Raw genomic sequence first — 20667 nt, 5'->3', positions numbered from 1 at the left:
GCGGGGGAGGGTATACACAGAAAATATTTTAAAAATACATACAGTGTCAGTCACACAACTAATAAAAATAACACCTAATCACAATCAGTCACAAAAATACACATGTCAGTGGAACAAACTTAAACGCGGTTATGCTAACATAGAAAAGAAAACATCATTAGACATAACAGAGGCAATGTTTGACGGCCATTGGTTCCATTCGCGGATTGTTCTAGGAAAGAAAGACAATCGAAATAAATCCGTCTTGCATGCGATTTCTCGTACCTAGAACATATGATCAACTCGGTCTGAGACATAGTGAGGTGCAAGCAAATATTTTGTATTTTCAATCCCGACACGACCGTGGTAAAAAGCATGAAAGAATTTCAATCGCAACATACGTCGACGATTATCTAAATGCTCCCAATTCAGTGTTTCTTTTATACTTTCCGCCCCAATTAGTTGGTCTGTTAGTTTGTGTGCGCATGCATGATTTGCGTGCGAAGCGTGTGCATGCTGGTTGCGATGACATTAGGGCTTTGTTATCGCTGTTCCCTTAAAAATGGGGAGGGGGGGGGGGGGGCGGTAGCTGTGGCCAACGAGGTCCATGACTGATTTATGAAATGAGTCACTTCGATGTAACGTGCTTGTTCTGCGTTTACGTGTACGTGAATATGTGCGCGTTTGTGCGCTAGGATATATCCATACGTCATAGCTAGCACAAAATGGAAGGAGGAACATATGTTCGCCGAACTGGGCACGTATGTGTACCACAAATCCTTTTTTTTTTTCTTGTGGACTATTATTCAAGGCATTTTACGTCGTGAACATTGCAAAAAAAAAAAGCATACGCTATATATTGCCTGACGGGGGACATTTGTACGCATTAACATAAGGGGAGTAACAATACGCACGTTGGCCCCCACAATGCACATTTAGCAACTTGCAGTCGCAGCGTTACAAAAAAAGAAAAAAAAATGAACGATACGAAAGTAGTACATAGCGGGCACTGTTGTGTGTTCCTTTCTTATACTGCTCTAAGTTCTGGGTCATGCAGTGATTGCACTATGCAAGCCTATACCGAATCCCCCAGCCTCCAGTTTTGCTGAGCGCATGTCTCACTTACGCGCTTCGCACTGCATCTTAAGAACCTCAACCTACTATCTGGTAGCTTTTTGGCTGGGGTCCTTTCCCTAAGTGACTTGGATTAATAAAGCATTCATTCATTCATTCATTCATTCATTCATTCATTCATTCATTCATACAAGCCCTGGCGCCTTGTGTCTCGTCTCCGCGTTTGTCAGTCTATATGCACAGGCTCGCCAAATAGTGCTATACGTAAACGTACACGGCGTGATGAAGAGTATGCCAGCTACGTAAATCGGCATTACAGCTAGGGTACTCCGGCCGCTACCTTAAGAGAAAATTTTGAAAATTTTATGTTTAGGCACAAAGTTGCCTTGAGAACAATCCTGTCGACAAAACCTACAAAAACTTCGCACAAACTCTCCCGTCCAGCACTACTTTTTTTTTTCTTTTTTTTAACGCTTGCCTTCAAGTTTATTTGTTATTCAGAAAACGAGAAAACACGTCGAGCGAGAACACATTCTGCAACCCTCATTTCTTTTCGTTGCGCATCTTCTCGACGGCGATTCAAAGCGCTGCCGGCTCCTCTAAAGGAAAAGTAAGCAACTACATTATAAAAAAATAGACATACAAAGAAAGACACGGCAAATAATAATAAAAAAAGCTGAAAGCAATTCGACCGCGATATACACGCGACGCGGGCACATTTCTTTCGAAATTGGGAAAACACGGCACGAAGGACACCAACGAACACAAGGAAGGCCGGCACCAGCGCCCTCGTGTTGTTTCCCATTTCATCTTTCCGCATCTATACTGCGCTGTTAGTCCCTTTGGTTTGTTTGTTGGTTTGTTTGTTTGTTTGTTTGTTTTCCAACGCACACGTGCGTGCACAGCAACTCGTCAATCTGAAACTTATATTTCTTTCTATTCGCACAACCCACGGGCCAAGTGCGCGAATCCCTGGGCATCGTGTCTACTTGTTATACGGATCACACTCATCCAGCCAACACCGCGCGTGGCGCGCCTCTCTTCAGGCGAATGCCGCGAGGTTGCTCCTGCTTTGAAAACGCATCGATCTCCGGTATATGCACCCGCTCTGCCAGCACCGAACGTGCCCAAGTGTCGAGAACACAGTGCGGTGGTGTGTCTTCTCCGTGGCCCGTTTTACGCGGACTGAGTTTCTCGTAAACAATCGTGTCGAGGGGGTTTTCCTTTACAATTTACTTTTATTTTTGTTATTGTGGTAGCAATTATATGGACACTCCAGGCGCATTTCTGCCGTCGCCATCGCCGTGGTGTCTCGTATAAAGTCCAAGGGCGATAACATCATCGCCACGCGCCATATGCGCTATCTGCGAGTGAGAGCGTGCGAGGGTGAGAGCCGACGATGGCGGCTGAATCACGCGAGCGCGAGGGAGGGAAGCGGGAAGGAAGCGCGCCGTCTACCGTCGCGCGCGAAGCACCCGGATGGAGGGGGGGGTTCTACTCTGGCGGCTGCTGCGTATAGCGCGGCCGCGCCTATCTTGAAAGCGATCTGCGACGGGGACAGAGTCCACCGTGCGCTGTGTTTTTGCCACTTAGTAAGCGCTGATGCGAGAGGCAACACGAAGGTCAATTCACTCGCTGCTGCGGCCGCGCTTCCTCACTCCAGCATTTTGACAGCGAGTTTCCGCGGTCATCGAGTGAGATGCGTTCATGTTTGCTTGTGCGCACGTGACACCATGCTTGGTAATTTAGTTAGTAAGCGAATATTTTCAAGTTTGTGCGGCCGCTAAAACTACCATCCTGACTTCGTACAGCCGTCTGCTAATTCGTTATCGCCATCGATGCTTCGCCTTTCGGGCGAAACTGCGACTTTTTTTTTCTATCTGCACTTCGTCATCCGGACAGTCTCACGCAAAGCGGAAAACAACTGTACGCCGCGGTCTGCTTGACAGCGACGAGCTGAGAAACATCGTATATCGCCTTGGACCACGTGACATCTCTGCGTCGGCGTCTCACAGTGTGCCTCCGCCAGATTCGGTGTTTGCATTCCCGTACAGCTTGTCAACGGTGCAGTCCGTAAACATTTGTACGAGATTAAAGTTGTGACCGGTGCGGTGCATAAATATTGACATCGTATGTGGTTACACATTTGCATAGGATGAAAGTAAACACAATTGTTCACGCATCGACTTGAGTTGCATAGCATTGAATTACCCGCTTTCCAAAAAAGCTTCGCTTCACACAAGTTGCAAAATGTGCATTCGATCTACACATTTCTTTTTCTTTGTATCTATGCTCCGTCGTCCGAGCATCTCGCATAAAGCGCAAGACCACAGGGGCGCATAGGGCTCCTTCAAAGTGACGACCCGCGAAACGCTGACGCAGTAATACTTTAATTTGCTTGCTCGCGCTTGCGCTACGCACACGCACGCACGCACCACTGAGAAAGAGAGAGAGTCCTCAGCCCACGTTTTTTCGTTCCCACTTTGTTTACGGCCAAGACAACATCTATAGACATGAAATACGAACAGCATTACTTTGTGTCCCGCGAATGTGGTTCTAAATAACTTCCCTCGCGAGCGAAAAGTACACTATTTTGGGCAGCCACGCATGACGGGCCAGGGACACAAGAACACAGGAACACACATACACACCACGTATATATATATATATCACGAGTTGGGGGAAGTTCGAAGTTCAATGCGTGATCATGATTGAAAAACATTTTGGCCCCACGCACAAGCAAACAATATATGAAGGGTAGAGACTTCGGCATGTTGGTAGTTCGTGTTAAAATAAGAACAGCGCAAGAGACAACGACAAACGAGACACACAGCGCTCTGTGTTTCTTTCTTCGTTTGTACCTTTCGCTCGAGCTGTTCTTATTAACACGAAAGTGTTTTATGCCGGGGTCCACCAAGACTTCACTGACGTATTTCCGTCACGGAAATACGTCAGCTTACAATGTACACGAACATAATACAAAGAAAGAAACCAGAAGAAAAAGTTCCACAAACATGCAAAATTTGGAAATCGAACCCACGACCTCTCGGTCCGCGACGATAGATCGCCGAGCGTTTAACCCATTGCGCCACAAACGCATTTGCAGAGAGCTACACAGACGCGCCTTATATATCTAACACTCCTCCGTGTACCCGCGCTCCTGCTCGGAGCGGTGCCGCCGCCTACGAGCAGAAAAGAGAAGTACTGCATTATGACACTAACGCGCACCGACAGTGAACGCTTCGGTGGTCTCAGCACTACGACGCCTCGATGCCAGCATTCGAAGGGACGCTGGCATCAAGACGCACTACCAACGCCACCTAGGTGGCGTTCACCGTACTCAGCACAGCGGAGCGTGGCCTCCGCAATTAGCTCTGAAAATGTTTCTGAAGTTGATCGCGGAGGCTGCAATTACGACGCGCTGTACGCGCTGATTTGACTCGGTGACGATTCAGTTACGTGCTTTGTCTTGCGCGTTGTATTAGTGTGTCAGTTACGTGCTTCGTCTTTCGCGTTGTGCTAGCGTGTGCAGCGTAGTGCAGCTTCCATATGCACGACGGTTGCTCATGGTCATCGACGTTGGTAGTCGTGATGGAGGAGACGTGCCACCAGGCGTCAGCGTGGGTGCATCAACGCCTAAGGGCGCTTTAGCCACAAAACACCAATAGACATTATATATCAATGTGCAATAAACATTACACTACTTCTGTGAAGACACGTTTCACTTTCGTGTTCTATACCGATTCCTATATAAGAGGGATCAACCACATTTTTTTTAAGTAAAACAATAATCGTGAGTTGGCAATGTTCTGTCACCTCAATTGTGTGTGCGAGCTTCGCGACGCCTCTCCGGTGCTCCTCCAGATTGCCCTCCATCGCCAACCACCGCTTTTTGATTCAAAAGTAGCGCTGAAGAGAGTTGCCTATACAAGTCTCACTTCACCCAGTGAGACCCGTAGGTAACTCGCACTTCCAGAAGAGCTTGAACATACAGTGGACGGAAGCATCAACCGGTCAGCAGTCGAGATAAGCAAGAGACGTTTAGGGTTCTGGTGGAAAAAAAGCAGGGCGACCGTACGACCGTATCCGTTGCAGGCATAGGTAGAGGGTACAAGGCAGGTAGAGAAGTTTTGAGGAAGAGAAAAATGATTAAGGAGATGTATTTAAACAATGGTAGCAAGCAAAGCATGTATAGCATACCTGATTAATTCAAGCAAGTAGGCTAGGGGACTATTTGTCACCGCTCCGTTTCAAAGGGTGTGCCAATAAATCATCATCATCTTCTTCTTCTTCAGGTATAGAGTGGTGGCAGTCGATGTAGAATTTCGAGTCGAGGCTCACATACGGGGACTCGAGAGGAAGAGGGACGCTCTATAATTTATACTGGAATGGTTAGCCTTGCGGCGCACCTGGCATGCTACTACCAGGTGATTGGGATGGCCAAACAAAAGGTGCCCTCAGGACTCGCACGACAGACGCAAAACGCACAACATACACAAAATTAAAGGTATCTCGTTGAGACAAGTGTCTCGCAAAAAGGTCAAGAGCGCATTCTTATAGCACGGCTCACACATTTGGCATTAATCTAAGGTCAAATACACGTCGTATAGCTCAAGGCGCGGTGACACCAGGACGGTCATTTTGGAGTGTGAAGAGGCATGCGATAGCAAATTAATGTACCGTGTCCTCTCGTACACATTACACGCAGTGCACAGTGGCGATCCTGTCAGCTTATATTATAGAAGTATTTTAACGCGACAGCGTTAAGGGCCCCGTGTCGCAGAAGTTCCGGTGTTGTCATCGTTGTCCGTGAGCGAAAATTTCCCGATATATTTAGGTATATGTATGTGACACGCCTTGGTATAGAACATCTGGTACATGCGGGTTACATTTATTTATTGAAAATACTTTCAGGGCCCGAAGGCACTACAGAAAGGAGTGGGGAGAAAATTGCCACACCATTCTGCCACTAAAGCCGCTCATACCTTGTCTTACGTTCTTGACAAAGTTATTCCTCGGAATTTTGTGAATGACAGGCCACGAACAAATGTCATGAAACAAAACACCGACAGTGCATGCGTTTTATGTTAAATCTTCTCAGAATTAAATAATAAAAGCCCGAAACGATAACAGAAACCTGAAAATGACGTAATGTTCTTGGCGAAGCTGTGCACAACCGCCGGGATCGGCCCACGCAAGAGGCCGCGTTTCTACCAGAAAGCCCGCCTTCGTGCATAGCGTTCGCCGCCAGCGTTTCCCGGTAACCACTACGGTTACATAAGCTGCAGTTGCCGGGAAGCGTGAGAAGCAGTCGGGGATCTCTGAAGGTTATCACGTTCTACTCTCAAAGGTGAAGCTTAAGCGTCCTCCAAGTTTTATTGCGATAGCAATTATATGGACACTCAAAAGCAGATTTCTGCCGTCGCCGTCGCCGTCGCCGTGAGGTTCCGTATGACATCAATGGAGATGAAATCGTCGCCGCACGCCGAACGCTGTATGTGCGATTGAAAGGGCGCGAGGGACGCGCGCTTTCACGGGGAGTGAACGCACGGCGGAGAAGAAACGCGCGTTCTGCGCTGTGCTCCCTTAAGGGCTGCAGAAGTAAGCGTCTCTTTCATCCTTTACAATCACCATATATGTAGAGCAAACGCGCCTTCTTCTGACGCACGAAAGGCCGTGGGGGGGGGGGGGGGGGGGGGGGCAGGGAAGGGAAGCGACGCCTATAGCTGCGGCACCAAGTGCCTATTGACTGTGCCCCTCAGTCGGGCCGTGACGGAGGGCGACTTCACTGGACTGAGGCTGCGGCGACACCTGGCGACCCACCACCCAGACAAACGGGTGGCACTGGGATGCCCCCCACGACCACTCCCCCAGCGAGGCCTGGCTCGTAGGGAGACCTCGCTCCTTCTCCGGCTCCGCATCGGCTGCAGCTGGACGGCAGCACGCAGCTACCGACTGGGACGAGCGACGTCCCCGGCCTGCAGCTCCTGCGGGGAGCCGGAGACGATCGAACATCTCCTGCTGGCCTGCCCGGCGTACCTCCAGCAGCGGGGCCCACTCCTGCAGGAGTTCCGCCGCCTGGGCCTCCCCTCTGGCAAGGAGGAAGATCTCCTCTTCCCCGGCCGACACCACCTTTCTGCACTTCGAGGCGTCGTGGAGTTCCTTGACTCGTCGGGGCTCTCCGCACGCCTCTAAGGACATTTCTACAAGCGGGAAGGCCTCACGGCCTCCCACCCCACCCCGGGCCTGACCGGCCTGGCACAACACCCCTGCAGACTCTGCAGCACACCAAGGCCTTCCATCTCGGCCTGATACGTGCCGCCTATGCCTGCCGGTTTTGCTTCGCCCAGCCATGGCGACTCCACTCTCTCCCTTCTTTCGCTCCCACTTACCCCTCCCCGTTGGCGCTGAGCCGTGCTCCCTCAAGGGCTGCAGAAGATAGCGCCAACCTTTCCCTTTCCCTCAAGAACCACTTATCATCAAGTGCCTATTTATATCAGAGGCTCCGGCAACAGTCACCAACGCCGCACGCATTTCGTGCGAACGCGGGCAAAACGCCGACGGCGTCGACAACAGTGCTGTGTGTTGCCGGTGCTGCTGCATGTCCAAGTTTGTACAGCGGATAAAACTACTATCCTTACTCCGTATAGCTCTCTACTAAGTTGCTATCGCAATTGATGCTTCGCCTTTCGGGTGAAACTGCGACAACATTTTTTTATATTGGCAACGTTTTTCAGAAAAAGTTGTCGCAGTTTCACCTGAAAGGCGAAGCATCAATTGCGATAGCAAATTTGGAGAGAGCTATACGGAGTGATGATATTAGCTTTATCAGCTGTATAAACTTGGACATGCAGCATAACCGGCAACGCGCAGAACTGTTGTCGACGCCGTCGGCGTTTTGCCCGCGTTCGCTCAAAATGCCTGCGGCGTTGGTGACTGTTGCCGGAGCCTCTGATATAAATAGGCACTTGGTGCCGCAGCTAAACGTCGCCTCCCTCCCCCCCCCCCCCCCCCCCGCGACCTTTCGTGCGTGAGAAGAAGGCGCGTTTGCTCTACATATATGGTGATTGTAAAGGAGGAAAGAGACGCCTACTTCTGCAGCCCTTAAGTAAGCACGGCGCAGAACGCGCGTTTGTTCTCCGCCGTGCGTTCACTCCCCGTGAAAGAGCGCGTCCCTCGCGCCCTTTCACTCGCACATACAGCGTTCGGCGGCGCGCGGCGACGATTTCATCTCCATTGACGTCATACGGAACCTCACGGCGACGGCGACGGCGACGGCGACGGCAACGGCGACGGCGACGCCGACGGCAGAAATCTGCTTTTGAGTGTCCATATAATTGCTATCGCAATAAAAATACGGTGCGGACACGCACGACCGCGCCTGTGTTTTATGTCGCTAGAGCTTTTCCTCGGACCTCAGGATGCCGTTAAAGCTGTCTTTGCTAATCCAGTAGCGCGCTCCAGTCAGCGTGCATGAGCGCCAACGTTAAAGCGGACCCTAAAGAGCTTCGCTTTTGCGTCCAAAGATCCCCGACTGCTTCCCACGCTTCCCGCAACTGCAGCTTAACCGTAATGGTTACCGGGAAACACTGGCGGCGAAAGCTATGCACGAAGACGAGCTTTCTGGTAGAAACGCGGCCTCTTGCATAGGGCGATACCGGAGATATTGCACAGCCGCGCCTAAAAAATTTCATAATTTTCAGGTTTCCGTTTTTTGTTTTGTACTTTTAATATTTCAGTCTGAGAAGATTTAACATAAAAGGTATGCACTGTGGGTGTTTTGCTTCATGAAATTGTTTGTGGATTGTCATTCTCAAAATTCCGAGGAATAGCTTTGCCAAGAATGCAAGACAAGGTATGAGCAACATTAATGGTAGCATGGTGTGGCAATACAACCCCGCATATACCGCATGTCATATAAGAAGGCGTGGCATATACATGTACCTAAATATATTCGGACGGACTGCGTGGTTGAGGATGATTTTCTCCGCCACCCGCCGACATAGAACGCCGACGCCGGTTGCCGACGTCGGATTTTCTGCGAGGGCCCTTAACGCTATCGCGTTAAACATGCTTTCTTCTGTATCAATAGATTACTCTTCTATAATAGAGTGTTTTAGTTGAGCGTCTTTACGGTCCGCTCCGCTCAGAGTTGCCCCGCTAAGCCACAGTGGAGCGGCGGGCAATTTTCACGTTTTAGTTATGCGTGTAGCGTAGCGGAGCGGACCTTTCGTAGTTGCAGCGCCCTCTGGACAAATTCAGCGTAGTGAAACAAAATAAAAAAACTGTTTTGTCACTTTTACAAAGTACAACGAAAATATATAACTTATTTGTTCATGAAGTATCTAGACGGGTGCTTGTAATGCGTCACCAGTCCATTTTATCTAGTGGAAAATGAAGCTTCGACTTGGTGAACCCCACGTGATAGCCAGCGAGGTTGCATTTCGAATCCAATCCAATCCTTTGTGACGCCAATGCGCAGGCGACGTTTTTGTTAGCTGTGCGGTTCACTTTATTTCCTTGAAAAACAAGTTGGAGGTGTATTACACAAGTTATTCGCGCTCGCACGACTGGTGCATCGATGCAAGGTGCTTCGTTGCATGTGCGAGAGAGCGCGCGTGCATCGCCCACCCTTGCTAGCGAAAGACGGCAGCAACGCTCCCCGCTCCGCTTGTAAGCGGACCGTGATTCTCGCTCCGCTAGCCCGCTTGCGGCTAAGCGGAGAGCGCATGCGCATTCGTGCTTCCGCTCCGCTCAGAAGCTAAGCGGAGCGTAAAAACGCTAAACTAAAGCTGTCTAATACCCAAAACACCACTCTTACTGCGAGAAGCCGCTTGGTAAGCCAGAAAAAAATGAAAAACACAGAAGGCGAATGGCGACGCCACCTTGAAGTTCCTGCACCAGCTCACCGTGACGTCATGGATTTTGACAGCGTCTTCTAGGTCCCAGTTAATTATTTAGCGGTAAAAGTTGACTGCATTGTGTTATAAAGGAGCCCAAGACTGAATGTGGGAAGTTTCGCGAACTTTTACTGAGCCAACGTGGCCCGAATACGAAAAATTACTTTAGAACTCGTGACGTCACATTGAAGTGCTGACGTTGGGGTTTCATGCGCGAAATTCAAAAAATTAAACTTTGAGCTTCATTTCCTCTTCTAATAATTGACCTATTGCAGTGTAATTAACGACAGCAGTGTTTTCGAAGAATAGTTTATCCGTCTAAGTTGATTTATTGTTTTGCTCTATAGTCTCCCTTTAAGCTCTTCTCTCGGCTATGCTGTCGCGCAGGCAATGGGGAAGAGTGCGTCCCGATGCTGATGCTGAACCATTCGGAAACTGCCCAGGAGACGACGGGCCGGACGCCGCCGCGGCGAACGAGCAGCTCCGCCGACCGGAACGCCAAGCTCCTTGAGATGGGTGCCTCAAGCATCTCTCCAGGTGAGTTCCGGGTGTATATGTAGCCATAACAACGCTTATCCAGACGAAAACATTCCTTCCCGTATGTAGTAGTGCCACTTCAGCCCCAAGGGCATGGCGCAGAGATGCCGGGTCTTCGACGCGTGCTTCGGTCGCGCCCCCAGTATATGAAAAACCATAGACAAAACCATGCGACGCACGCGAGCCTCGAGTGTCGGACTGATATACTCTTAGAAAATACGTGGCCTGACATATAGTTCGAGAAGCCAAAAAACTGCAAGACAAGCTCCCGAGTTCAAGTACAACATGGATCCACCCTTGTTTCAAAGTGCAGCGCTAATTAATTCATTCATTCATTCATCAGCCGAGATGATAATAAACGGAAAATTCTTTTGTCGCCGTATGTTGACAACGGCCACTTCGTTTCACTTACTACTTAAACAAAGTAAAAATGCCACTCAGCAACATATATATATATATATATATATATATATATATATACACTGTATTGTTTGATGCACCCAAATTCACATATTATACTGCCATAAACACACCCGACCCTATGTGTTTATGGCAGTATTCTTTGTTGTTTTTACGGCAGTATTGAATTGTGTCACTTGACTAGTGGTACCGCGTGGTCATTTTATTATGGTTGTTTTTCTGTGTTTTGTCACGTGGTTCCCTCGGAGATCATGCGTTGTTTGTTGCACTCTTTTATGTACTCCTACCTGTAGTCGCACAGCGAGGCCAAGGCGTATAGGTCAGAATGAAATCAGGCTCGCATCAACTTGCCCCGTGGACAAACCTCGTGATTGCCTAAAAAATTAAAGAGCGGCCGAAGTTATGTCCCTAATTTGTCTATTCTATTCACAGATATGCCCTTACATAACACTTTTTGAACTCAAGAAACCATTTGCACGCTTTCAGAAGGACATTAGACAGTGTCAAGTTGAGCTAGGAATCCCGGCAGTGCTTTCGTGACCTTTTGGAGCTGTTATCTGCCATACCACGATCTCAGGATCTTGTTTATTGTGAAATATATTCCGTCTTACCTTTTAACTTATTTCTTTTTTTTTAGCGGTGCGGAGGGCAAAACATTTCCCATTTTAAGGACGTGCACGTCGCATAGAAGGTACTCTCGAGTTTCTTCACAACCACAAGCATTGCGATTGGCAGAGTCTGATGTCCACCGGACTGAATGACCGTTTGTGGCGACTCTATTGGACATCAGCGCTTGACTTCCTCTCCTTCTAATAATGTTTTCCGTTCCTTCCCCCAGGGCGGGGTAACAAACCGGGCTCATTTATTGCTAAACTCCCTGTATTTCATGTGTATATATATATATATATATATATATATATATATATATATATATATATATATATATATAATCACTCTCTCAAGCTCAATCTGAGCTAGATTAATATGTCACCTTCTGGAACGGCCAGAAGCACCAGAAGCGCAAGGCCGGCGTATTCATGCCTCGCCGTGGATGCCACATGAATGTGCTCAAAATTAATCAAAAGCCGTGGTCTCTAAGGCCTGTATCGTCTTGTTCCAACGCCCACCTACGAACGCACGCACGCAAACGTAAGATCGCCCCACAGATGTCTCGTTTGATTGCGACTTCTACCCACGTTTGACTTTTATCCGTTGTGATAGACACTGCAACTAACGAGAGCCCGGCCCACGCCTTTCGAGTGACGGCGAACACTCGCCGACGTAGCGTCTAGTTAGTTAGCTGAAGTAACCGATGGCTTCCAGGCCCGCGCGAACTTCGTTTATAGTGGGCAATCATTGTAAGTGCTTCTGGCTATAGTGTAATTAGACGAAAGCAGTTCGCTCGTTTCCGGCGGTGCGTGTGCACTCGGGCATAGCTCCGCTTTGACGTGCATAATTAGTGAATGTGACTGTTGGACTTAATTTTGCGATTATATATTTCAGTGTCAAAGTACTGCCAACGCAGAAGCACTTTCGAGGGCAGTTCGGGCTGATTCTAGTATTCCACTCCAAAAAACATGGCGATTCAAACACGTACCGGTGGTGACGTAGGTTTGTGTAAAAGAAAATTATAAGCCTTCGTAATCTGTGGGAGAACCATTTAAAAATGCTTCGACGTTACATAAAAACTGCTAAAGCTTGGTTGGTTGGTTGGTTCGTTGGTCCTAGGTGATATGGCTCAACGAACTACAGGAGACTCGCCATGGATCGGGCGATAGTGGCAACAAAAGCAAAATAATAAGAAGAAGAAGAAGAAGAAGAAGAAGAAGATCGAAGTAGAAGAAAACTATAAAAATCAATTTTGTAAGTTACACAGAAAATAATAAAGGAACAATAATTATATACATTAATGAATAATCCTAGTAAAGAAACTTAATTCTCTGAACTCTGTTATGTATTTTATGGATTGGATACTGTTAGAAGTGATTCTATTATGTTGTCAGTAATTTATGATCAGAGAGAAAATAGATTGACAAAATCAGCATAGCAGCCTCTTTGTTTCGCTCATAAAATTAAGTACAGCATCCCATTTGTTCCTGTTGCAGCAACTGAGTGCCGCAGCTCCTATAGGGAGAGTATCACTGTAAGCGTAAAGCCCAGCCCAAGCCAGCGAAGGGAACCTTGCAGAAGTCATTTCCTGTGAATTCTAACCTACGATATTCTAAAAATGAATGTTCCATGGCTCAGTGCAAACATAAAATTGAGGAGAAGGTTGAGAGCCAGACCTATATGAATAAAAATTTAGGCCAGCTCCAAAGCAACACCGATAAGAAAGAAGATAGGTGCGTGCGAGGAAAAAAAAGAATCAATGAATGATCGGTTGACAATAGTTACTTGGTAATTACTTCCTGTTTCATTTATTTAGTGTTATAACCACCATGTTCTTGGCCAATCTCTTACATACATGTTTTTTGCCTAAGTTGCAGGTGTGCTTCTCTGAATTGCGAATTTTCCCAGCTAATAGCAGTACCAGTCATCGTTTAAATGAAGACCAAGTGCGAGCTACGCACGCCGCGTTTCTTGTCTATTTCACGTGGCTTCACAACGACAGTCATGTGTCCGCATTTTCTAACTCTTAAAACGCACAAAATGGGGATGCACATGCTGCTTGCAATGCATGGTATTTAAAAGCAAAATTAAATTCTGGGGTGTTTCGTGCCAAAAGCACGATATGATAATGAGGCACGCCGTAGTGGGGGACTCCGTATTATTTATTTATTTATTTATTTATTTATTTATTTATTTATTTATTTATTTATTTATTTATTTATTTATTTATTTATTTATTTGTTTGTTTGTTTGTTTGTTTGTTTGTTTGTTTGTTTATTTATTTATTATTTATTTATTTATTTATTTATTTATTTATTTATTTATTTATTTATTTATTTATTTATTTATTCGGCGCTGACATGATCCGTTCATACATTATACCAACGACGCATATGATTGTTGCGATGTTTGAAATTATTCCTGCCATGTTTAATGTAGATGCTGCGGCGTTTTATGCTTGGAATTTATGAATGACACATTACACAATGTCTCGAAACACGCAACGATGTAAGTTTATCTATTTATTCTAATGCCGCAAACATGATGACGTAATCCATAAAGTGTGTCCGGGAATCAGAGAACTTGTCGCCACATTTGTTGCGTGCATAGGCAATGCCGATGGACGTTCAATGGTGCGTTGCAAATTTTGTCGCATCCATAAATAGTGCATCTCCAAGCCTTTCTAATTTCGACCACGAACCACGCATTGCGTTCCTTTGGATCGTCAATGTCGAAGCTGCATGGTCAGGCTGACGCGGTGTGGTGGCTTGTGAGACCAGGAGATGTACTTTGCGAACTTGATGTCCTCGCGTGCAGTGGAGGCCGATATACGAATTAAATTGATTTTAATCTCTCCCTGCTACTTCTTACCAGCCCTCTGCAGACGATTGAGGACATCGGACTGCGTAGGTGAATCCGGTAAACAGACAGTTGATTACGTAGATGAGGTCGTGCAGGCTGGTGAAAGCAATGATTTCGAAAAATTTAATTACGTAGTTGAAGCTGTTTGTAAATGCTTTAAAGGCCTTATTGGTGCTAAAGAAGTTGTTTGATATATGATGTTTTGATGTATGATTCAAACTGCTTATGCTAAGTTTCATGTGCGTAAAAGGCGTTGAAACGACGCCTTAGTTGTAAGACGGCTGTCTTTTTTTTTTTTTTTTTGCTCTCTCTCTCTCTCTCTCTCTACCTGTTACGTACCTCGGTGGCGATATGGCCAAGAACGTCCTGTATAATGGCCTCGTCATTAAGAAAGCAAGGAGCCACCAGTGTCGGCACCTGCTCCCTTTGCATATATATCGCGCGTAGCAGCGCCCGCCTCGTTTCTGTGTGAGCGCCGTGCAACATTTGGCTGGGATAGGAACATCTCCATTTTTTTCGCGATGTGGTGCCAAAAATAAAGCGCTTGTCGGACGCTGAACGCATCGGTACAGCCATTTCTGTGCCTAAACATCAGTCGTAATTCGTGCACTAGTCATTACAGTTTGAAAACTCTATCGCTATAGGAGCCCACGACGGCGTCGTTGTTACCGGCACAGATTCTCGGGCGCCACAATGGGCTTCGGTTGGACATTTCGAGCATATAAGTTGAATAACTTGCCTGCGCCTGTCGATCGTTTATATCTGCAATATTGCCTTAAAATGTTCTTGACGTGGCTGAACTTCTGATTCACCTTTTTGTGATGCAGTATGGGTCAGAAAATACTAGGGTTCTTTTTTTTTTTTTTTAAGCTGCACCAACTTTTAATTTTAATTGCCTGTGACAGACAGCACAATTCTAACCTTTGAGCTAAGTTACCCGATGAGGAGGCCATTACCTCTACGGGAAATCAAAACGCATAATTGAATAAGTAACATTAATACACTAATTAACTTTTTAATTAATTACTTTAAGGCACATATTGCACATTGCGAATTGTAGCCGGTTAGTTCGCAAGGCGTAACCAGTTTTGAACGAATTCGCACGACCACACCAGTTTCGAGATATTGATTTTCAAAGTGTCTGACGAAATTCATTGACGTTCTAGTTACTTTTCCAGTTACAATGCATTAAACAGCATTTTCTTTAAAATGTAAGTAGAACAACAGTGCATTTTTACCGCAAATTTGACGGCGCATATCTCGAAACCGGTGCCATCCTCAGAATTCGTTTCAAGTAGACATGCCTGGCGAAACTCAATAGCTACAAATCGTAGACTGAAATATGCGCCGTAATGTAATTAATTAAGAAGTTAATTGGTGTAATTAGGTTAGTTATTTCATTAGGAATTTCGCTTTCTTGTAGAAGTAATGGCCACTTCATCGAGTAATTTATCTCAAGAGTTGGAGTTGTGCTATTTGCCACAGAGAATTTTTTTTTTTAATATGGTGCAACTATAAAAATCATCCTATTCAGACATAAGCAGGACAACGTCACCTCGTTCAGCATCACCACATCAGCCTGACAGCGTTCGCGCTTAAGTACTCTTTTATGACAAGAAAAATAATGTTATTTACATTCTAAAACAACCAAGTACTCGTTCTATCAAGTTATAAAAGCTTTACGCGCATAAAATTAGTCCAAAAGTACGCGAAAACACTTTGGAATCCGTGACTGTTGGTTCGCGTGAAGGCGCTGCTGCTTAGGCACAATGTCATTTTCCTCTTTATTTTTATGGAAACTTGTGTAAAGCTTCAACACAAAATTATGTCATTAAATGTTTAACGTTATAAGAATAAGCCTGCATTGTGGTCCTCTGTCTCTACTTACTCTTCCATTGATCGCTCTGCTCTTCGTCGCCTCGATCACTATTAAACATTTGGCATTCATTTTCTCCTCTACCCTACATGTAACCTTTTCCTTTCTTTCTTTCTTCTCTTTCTTTCTTTCTGTCTTTCTTCTCTCTTTCTTTCTTTCTTTCTTCTCTTTCTTTCTCTCTTTCTTTTTCTTTCTTTCTTTCTTTCTTTCTTTTCCGGGCAAGTCAATGCAACTACAGCTTTCAAAGAGTACATCTCTAGTGTAACCTGATTTAGTCTCGCTCTTCAGTGTCCCTTAAAGAGGCACTGTCATCAACATCGACGATGCCGTATATGCTCGTACACAAATCATAGCAGCGGGAAAGGCGAGCTGTAGCTAACGGGATTCGTTGAACAACACAGATCAGGTGTCCCGTAATTATCCTCTCTTTTTTCATCGATCGCATTCTACTTTCAGGGAGCCGCGCGTGAAAGGGTAACGTCATCTGAGGGGCACACGTAACGAGGACTAAGGACCATTGTTCGGACTCGGGCCTGACCATTTTCGATTGTTCCCCCGTCTTTCATGACCTCCACGTGTGGAGAGGAAGGGGTGGACAATGCGCCCAGCCTCGCGTACGTTAAGACATTCCGGCGCTCGATCGAAGTCCATGGAGGTCTGCCGAGACATGTATGATCTATAGGAAACACGGTCGCATTTGCTACCTTGGAGAAAGGGCGTTCAGTGCTGGCCTTCAGGTATGCCGAGAGAGCTTGTATAGTGTGCGTCCGTGGGGGCGGATGTGTACAGCGAGATGCGCGGTTCTCCTTTCCATCGCGCTGTCTTTTCTATCTCGTCACCGGCTCTCTCCGTCACTTAAGGCCACTGTACACGCAATAGGAAGTGCAATAAGGGAGAGAGAAAAAACACTAGCAGCGTGGATGGTGCCCCGGATGATGAAAAGAATTCGCATCAGGGAATCTGATGAAACGGCGGGCCCGTTTCGCCGTTCACGGCGTCTTTACGGACGCGCGCGCGTTCACTTGAATTTGAGCCTTTCAGTACTACCTCGGACATGTAGGATCGGTATGCCACTAACTACCTTTGACCAAGGCCCGTGGCTAGGATCCTTAAGCGCGAGTATCAGCAACTGCGGAAATCAGAGAACGCCATTCAGCTCTCTGTATCGTCATCCTGCTTGAAATAGAACTTTTTTCTTGGCGTCTTTCAAATGCGTTAGTTTCTGTCTTGGCGTACTTGACAAGTGAATCGTCCAGTTGAAGAAGCGAGTAATTCAGAGCGAGAATGCTGAACTGAATCAAACAAGCCATGATCGCCTTCTCAACCGTGTCGCTAAGGAGGACGATAAAAGCCCGCATCGAGTGAGCCTTCTGCGCGTACACCCAGGTTCAACACTCGTCAAAGTATGCGTGCGCGTCCGGCATTTTAGGGACGAGATGCATCTCTTACGCGCGAACGATCAAACGAAGCCTGCGTCTCATGAATGAGCGTACACTTCCTTTTACGAGTACCGCAATGCAGCGGGCGAACGCATCCGCAATGAATTTTGTTCTATCCATCCGTTTCATTGTTTAGTTTTGCGTGGGTTCTGTTCTTCAAATTGAAACGCCACGCGAAGGGCGCCAACGACTATAGGCGCCGCTTCGTGGTTGTGGTCGGCGTTACGCTGTTTTCTCAAGCTCAGAGAAAACACCGCTTCCCGTTACGCTTGCGTGTTTTCCTTTGAAGCAGAGTTTCGGCACCGCTGACGCCCAGAATCGAATTTTTTTTTTTTTTTGTAATAAGGAAGAAAAAAATTACAGAAAAGAAAAGGTGCCCACCCGGAAGGAGGGCCGGCTTATTCGTAAAAAACGGCCGCAAAGTACGGCGTTCGCTACTTTTACATTTTAGGGATCGAAGTTTCTTTTTCTTTTTGTTTCTTTTTTGATTCTGGGGGTTGGCACGTGTGTGTGGAAAAGCATAAACGCTGAAACGAGCAGCACGATCTCCACCTTCTCTCTTTTGGCGTTTCCAGCGTGGTTGCCGCCCGCATCAAATGCCTCACTTTCGAATGCATCCCTCACTTAAAGAAAAAGAGAGAGAGAGAGAGAGAGCCGCATTGGCGCCAGTGCAGCAGTGGTTGAGGTGCCCTCTGTGCGAAAAACAGTGACAACGCCTTCTCTTCTTTCCAACTATAGCAGCCTTTGCTACTATTCGGCGAAGACAAAAGAGAGAGAGAAAAGGATCAGCTGCGCACGAGAACCCATCGCTCCTGCATGCTGGCGCGGGGTTCCGAAAGGTCTCGGAGGATGTTGTCCAACGATGCGCGAAGGGAGCTGATTAATAGAAGCCGGAGAGGATTTTCCTCTGCCACCACGGGTGCCCTGATCCTTTCTTTCTTTCTTTTTCGGTTTCCCTCTTTTGTCTCCGTGGCGGACCCAGCAGCACGCCTTAATGCCTCAATTAGGATAATCCTGGTGCGTACCACTGACCGCTTCCTTCGCTGGGCGCAGACTTACGCGCTCCCGCAGCTCCATCAGTCCCCCGGCCTTTCCTCTCCCCATTCTTCCGTAAGCTCGCACTATGTGCCCGAGCTCGCAACTTTCACGCTGCCGCATTTTTGTCCCCTAAAGTATTGGAAGGCGGCGAGGTAGGCCTGAGGAACACTTCTATAGCTTGTTACTTTCCGCGGGGGGTGTGAGAAAGTGGAAAGATAATTAAAGGGATGACTAAAGATGAATGTTAAATAAGACCGTATTAGCAAATTACCTTTTTGCAACGGCAAAGCGGCCCCTCCTGCCGTGAGAGGAAAACTTGGTAAACCAGAAAAAGATGAGAGGACGAAAGCCCCGGGTGGCAACGCCGCCTTTAAGTTCGCGCGCCAGTTCGCCGTGACGTAACCTATTTAGATAGCGTCTACTCTGTTCTGGTAGATCGGTCGCTCGCAAGAACGAAAAAGAAAGTACTACATTGAGTTCTAAAGGAAACTAAGCCTTAAGATAGCAAGTTTCGACAACATTTCTAGAGCCAAGACAGCCCAAATACCTCGATATAACGAACACAGATAATAACGAAAAACAGAATTTGGATAAACGGAAATGAACCTAAAGCGTTTCTCTCCAGTATCAGCATATAACGAATATATGCTTATAACAAATATCTGATGTCTGAAGGGTATTTTCGTGGGGGTTCGACTTCCTTATAACGAGGTTTGACTGTTATTTGTAATGTCCGTGAAGTTACGCAGACGTACCGTACGGCTGCGAGATTATGGCACGAAATCCTAGACAGGGAAGATTGGTTTTCAGTTTCTCTAGTGGTAATCAAACCTCCTTTTCTTACTTTTTTCTCTTTTTTTTTTCGCCATATGAATGAATCGAGTTTTGAAAGAAAATTGTGCAGTTTCAGGGCCTGCACCAGTACACCCCTGGGAGGCATACGCACTTGCCAATGAACACGCGGCCCCATTTTAGGTCTTAAAACGTACTTTAAATTCACAGTATTTAGCAGCACACAGTCAACAACGCATACACAGAAAGCAAAAACGCGGCTACTATATGGATACGTTCCAAGTCACCTGGTTCGCCATCCTTGTACAGTACTCACGGAACGAAACGCGACAAGGAAATTTTAAAAAGAACATCCAATAAACGCCGTTACTCAAGAGCTCGATGTCACGCCGGTAGGCCAGTCTGCATGGTCTCTAATGGTGGCATTAGCTCTGATCTAAACATAAAAGCCGATGTAACGCGAAATGGAGACAGTGGAAAGGAAGGTAAGCGGCGTATTGGCTAGACCTAAATTGACGCTTTTCATTCTGTACAGTATACCTTGCAAAGCGAGAGCTACACATTTGTTGCCTCATTGCAGCAATGTTAAATCTCTCATGTAGGGAAAGGTCAACATAAGAGCACTCTTCGCGTCTGTTCTCCTTCTCTATTTCATCTTTCTCTTATTTTGTTTTTCTATTTGGTGCCTGCTTATCGCGTGAAAAGACGCCCCATGGCGCTAGGAAGTTTCTTCTCCCTACTAACTTTACACCGAGCCATTTTGTACGCGCAACTTGGCGCTCGTGAGACCACAACGCGATATAAGTTCGCTCGTCGCAAGCCGCGGCACAAACACGCCCCGCGAGCAGCTGTCCCCTGCGGCCAATGCTTGCCGCCTCATCGCCTCTTCGGATATATCTGCTCGAATGCGCGCGCAACCTGAGGATGCCTGCGACGCCAACCACCCGCCCGCAGAAGCGACCCCTTTTTGTTGGTGTTGTGCAGGCCGTCGCGTTATCGCTTGAGGTCGTGCTACTTCGGGGAACGCAATTCCCAGAGCGCCACGCAGAGGATAGCGCAGAGGCGAAGCCGTTTTCTTAAATGTATATGGAAATAAAAGACAAAGGTTAAGTTTCATGCCCCCCCCCCTTTTTTTTTTTCA

The 20667-nt window shown here is 46.8% G+C and overlaps 1 protein-coding gene across 6 annotated transcripts in view; it reads left to right on the top strand.

Annotated features, from left to right (window-relative positions):
• LOC119460786 (potassium voltage-gated channel protein Shaw-like) overlaps window positions 1-20667 on the top strand; it is a 231844-nt gene that overhangs the window by 193355 nt on the left and 17822 nt on the right. For all 6 annotated transcript variants that reach the window (XM_049671800.1, XM_049671798.1, XM_049671801.1 and 3 more), the window contains one exon: window positions 10341-10490. In XM_049671800.1, coding sequence (XP_049527757.1) covers window positions 10341-10490 — 150 coding nt within the window. The remainder of the gene's footprint in view (window positions 1-10340; window positions 10491-20667) is intronic.

Source organism: Dermacentor silvarum, chromosome 8 (assembly GCF_013339745.2).
Source record: "Dermacentor silvarum isolate Dsil-2018 chromosome 8, BIME_Dsil_1.4, whole genome shotgun sequence".
Classification (NCBI taxonomy): domain Eukaryota; kingdom Metazoa; phylum Arthropoda; class Arachnida; order Ixodida; family Ixodidae; genus Dermacentor; species Dermacentor silvarum.
The sequence above is the reverse complement of the archived record's forward strand: the minus strand, read 5'-3'. Positions and strand labels throughout refer to the sequence as shown.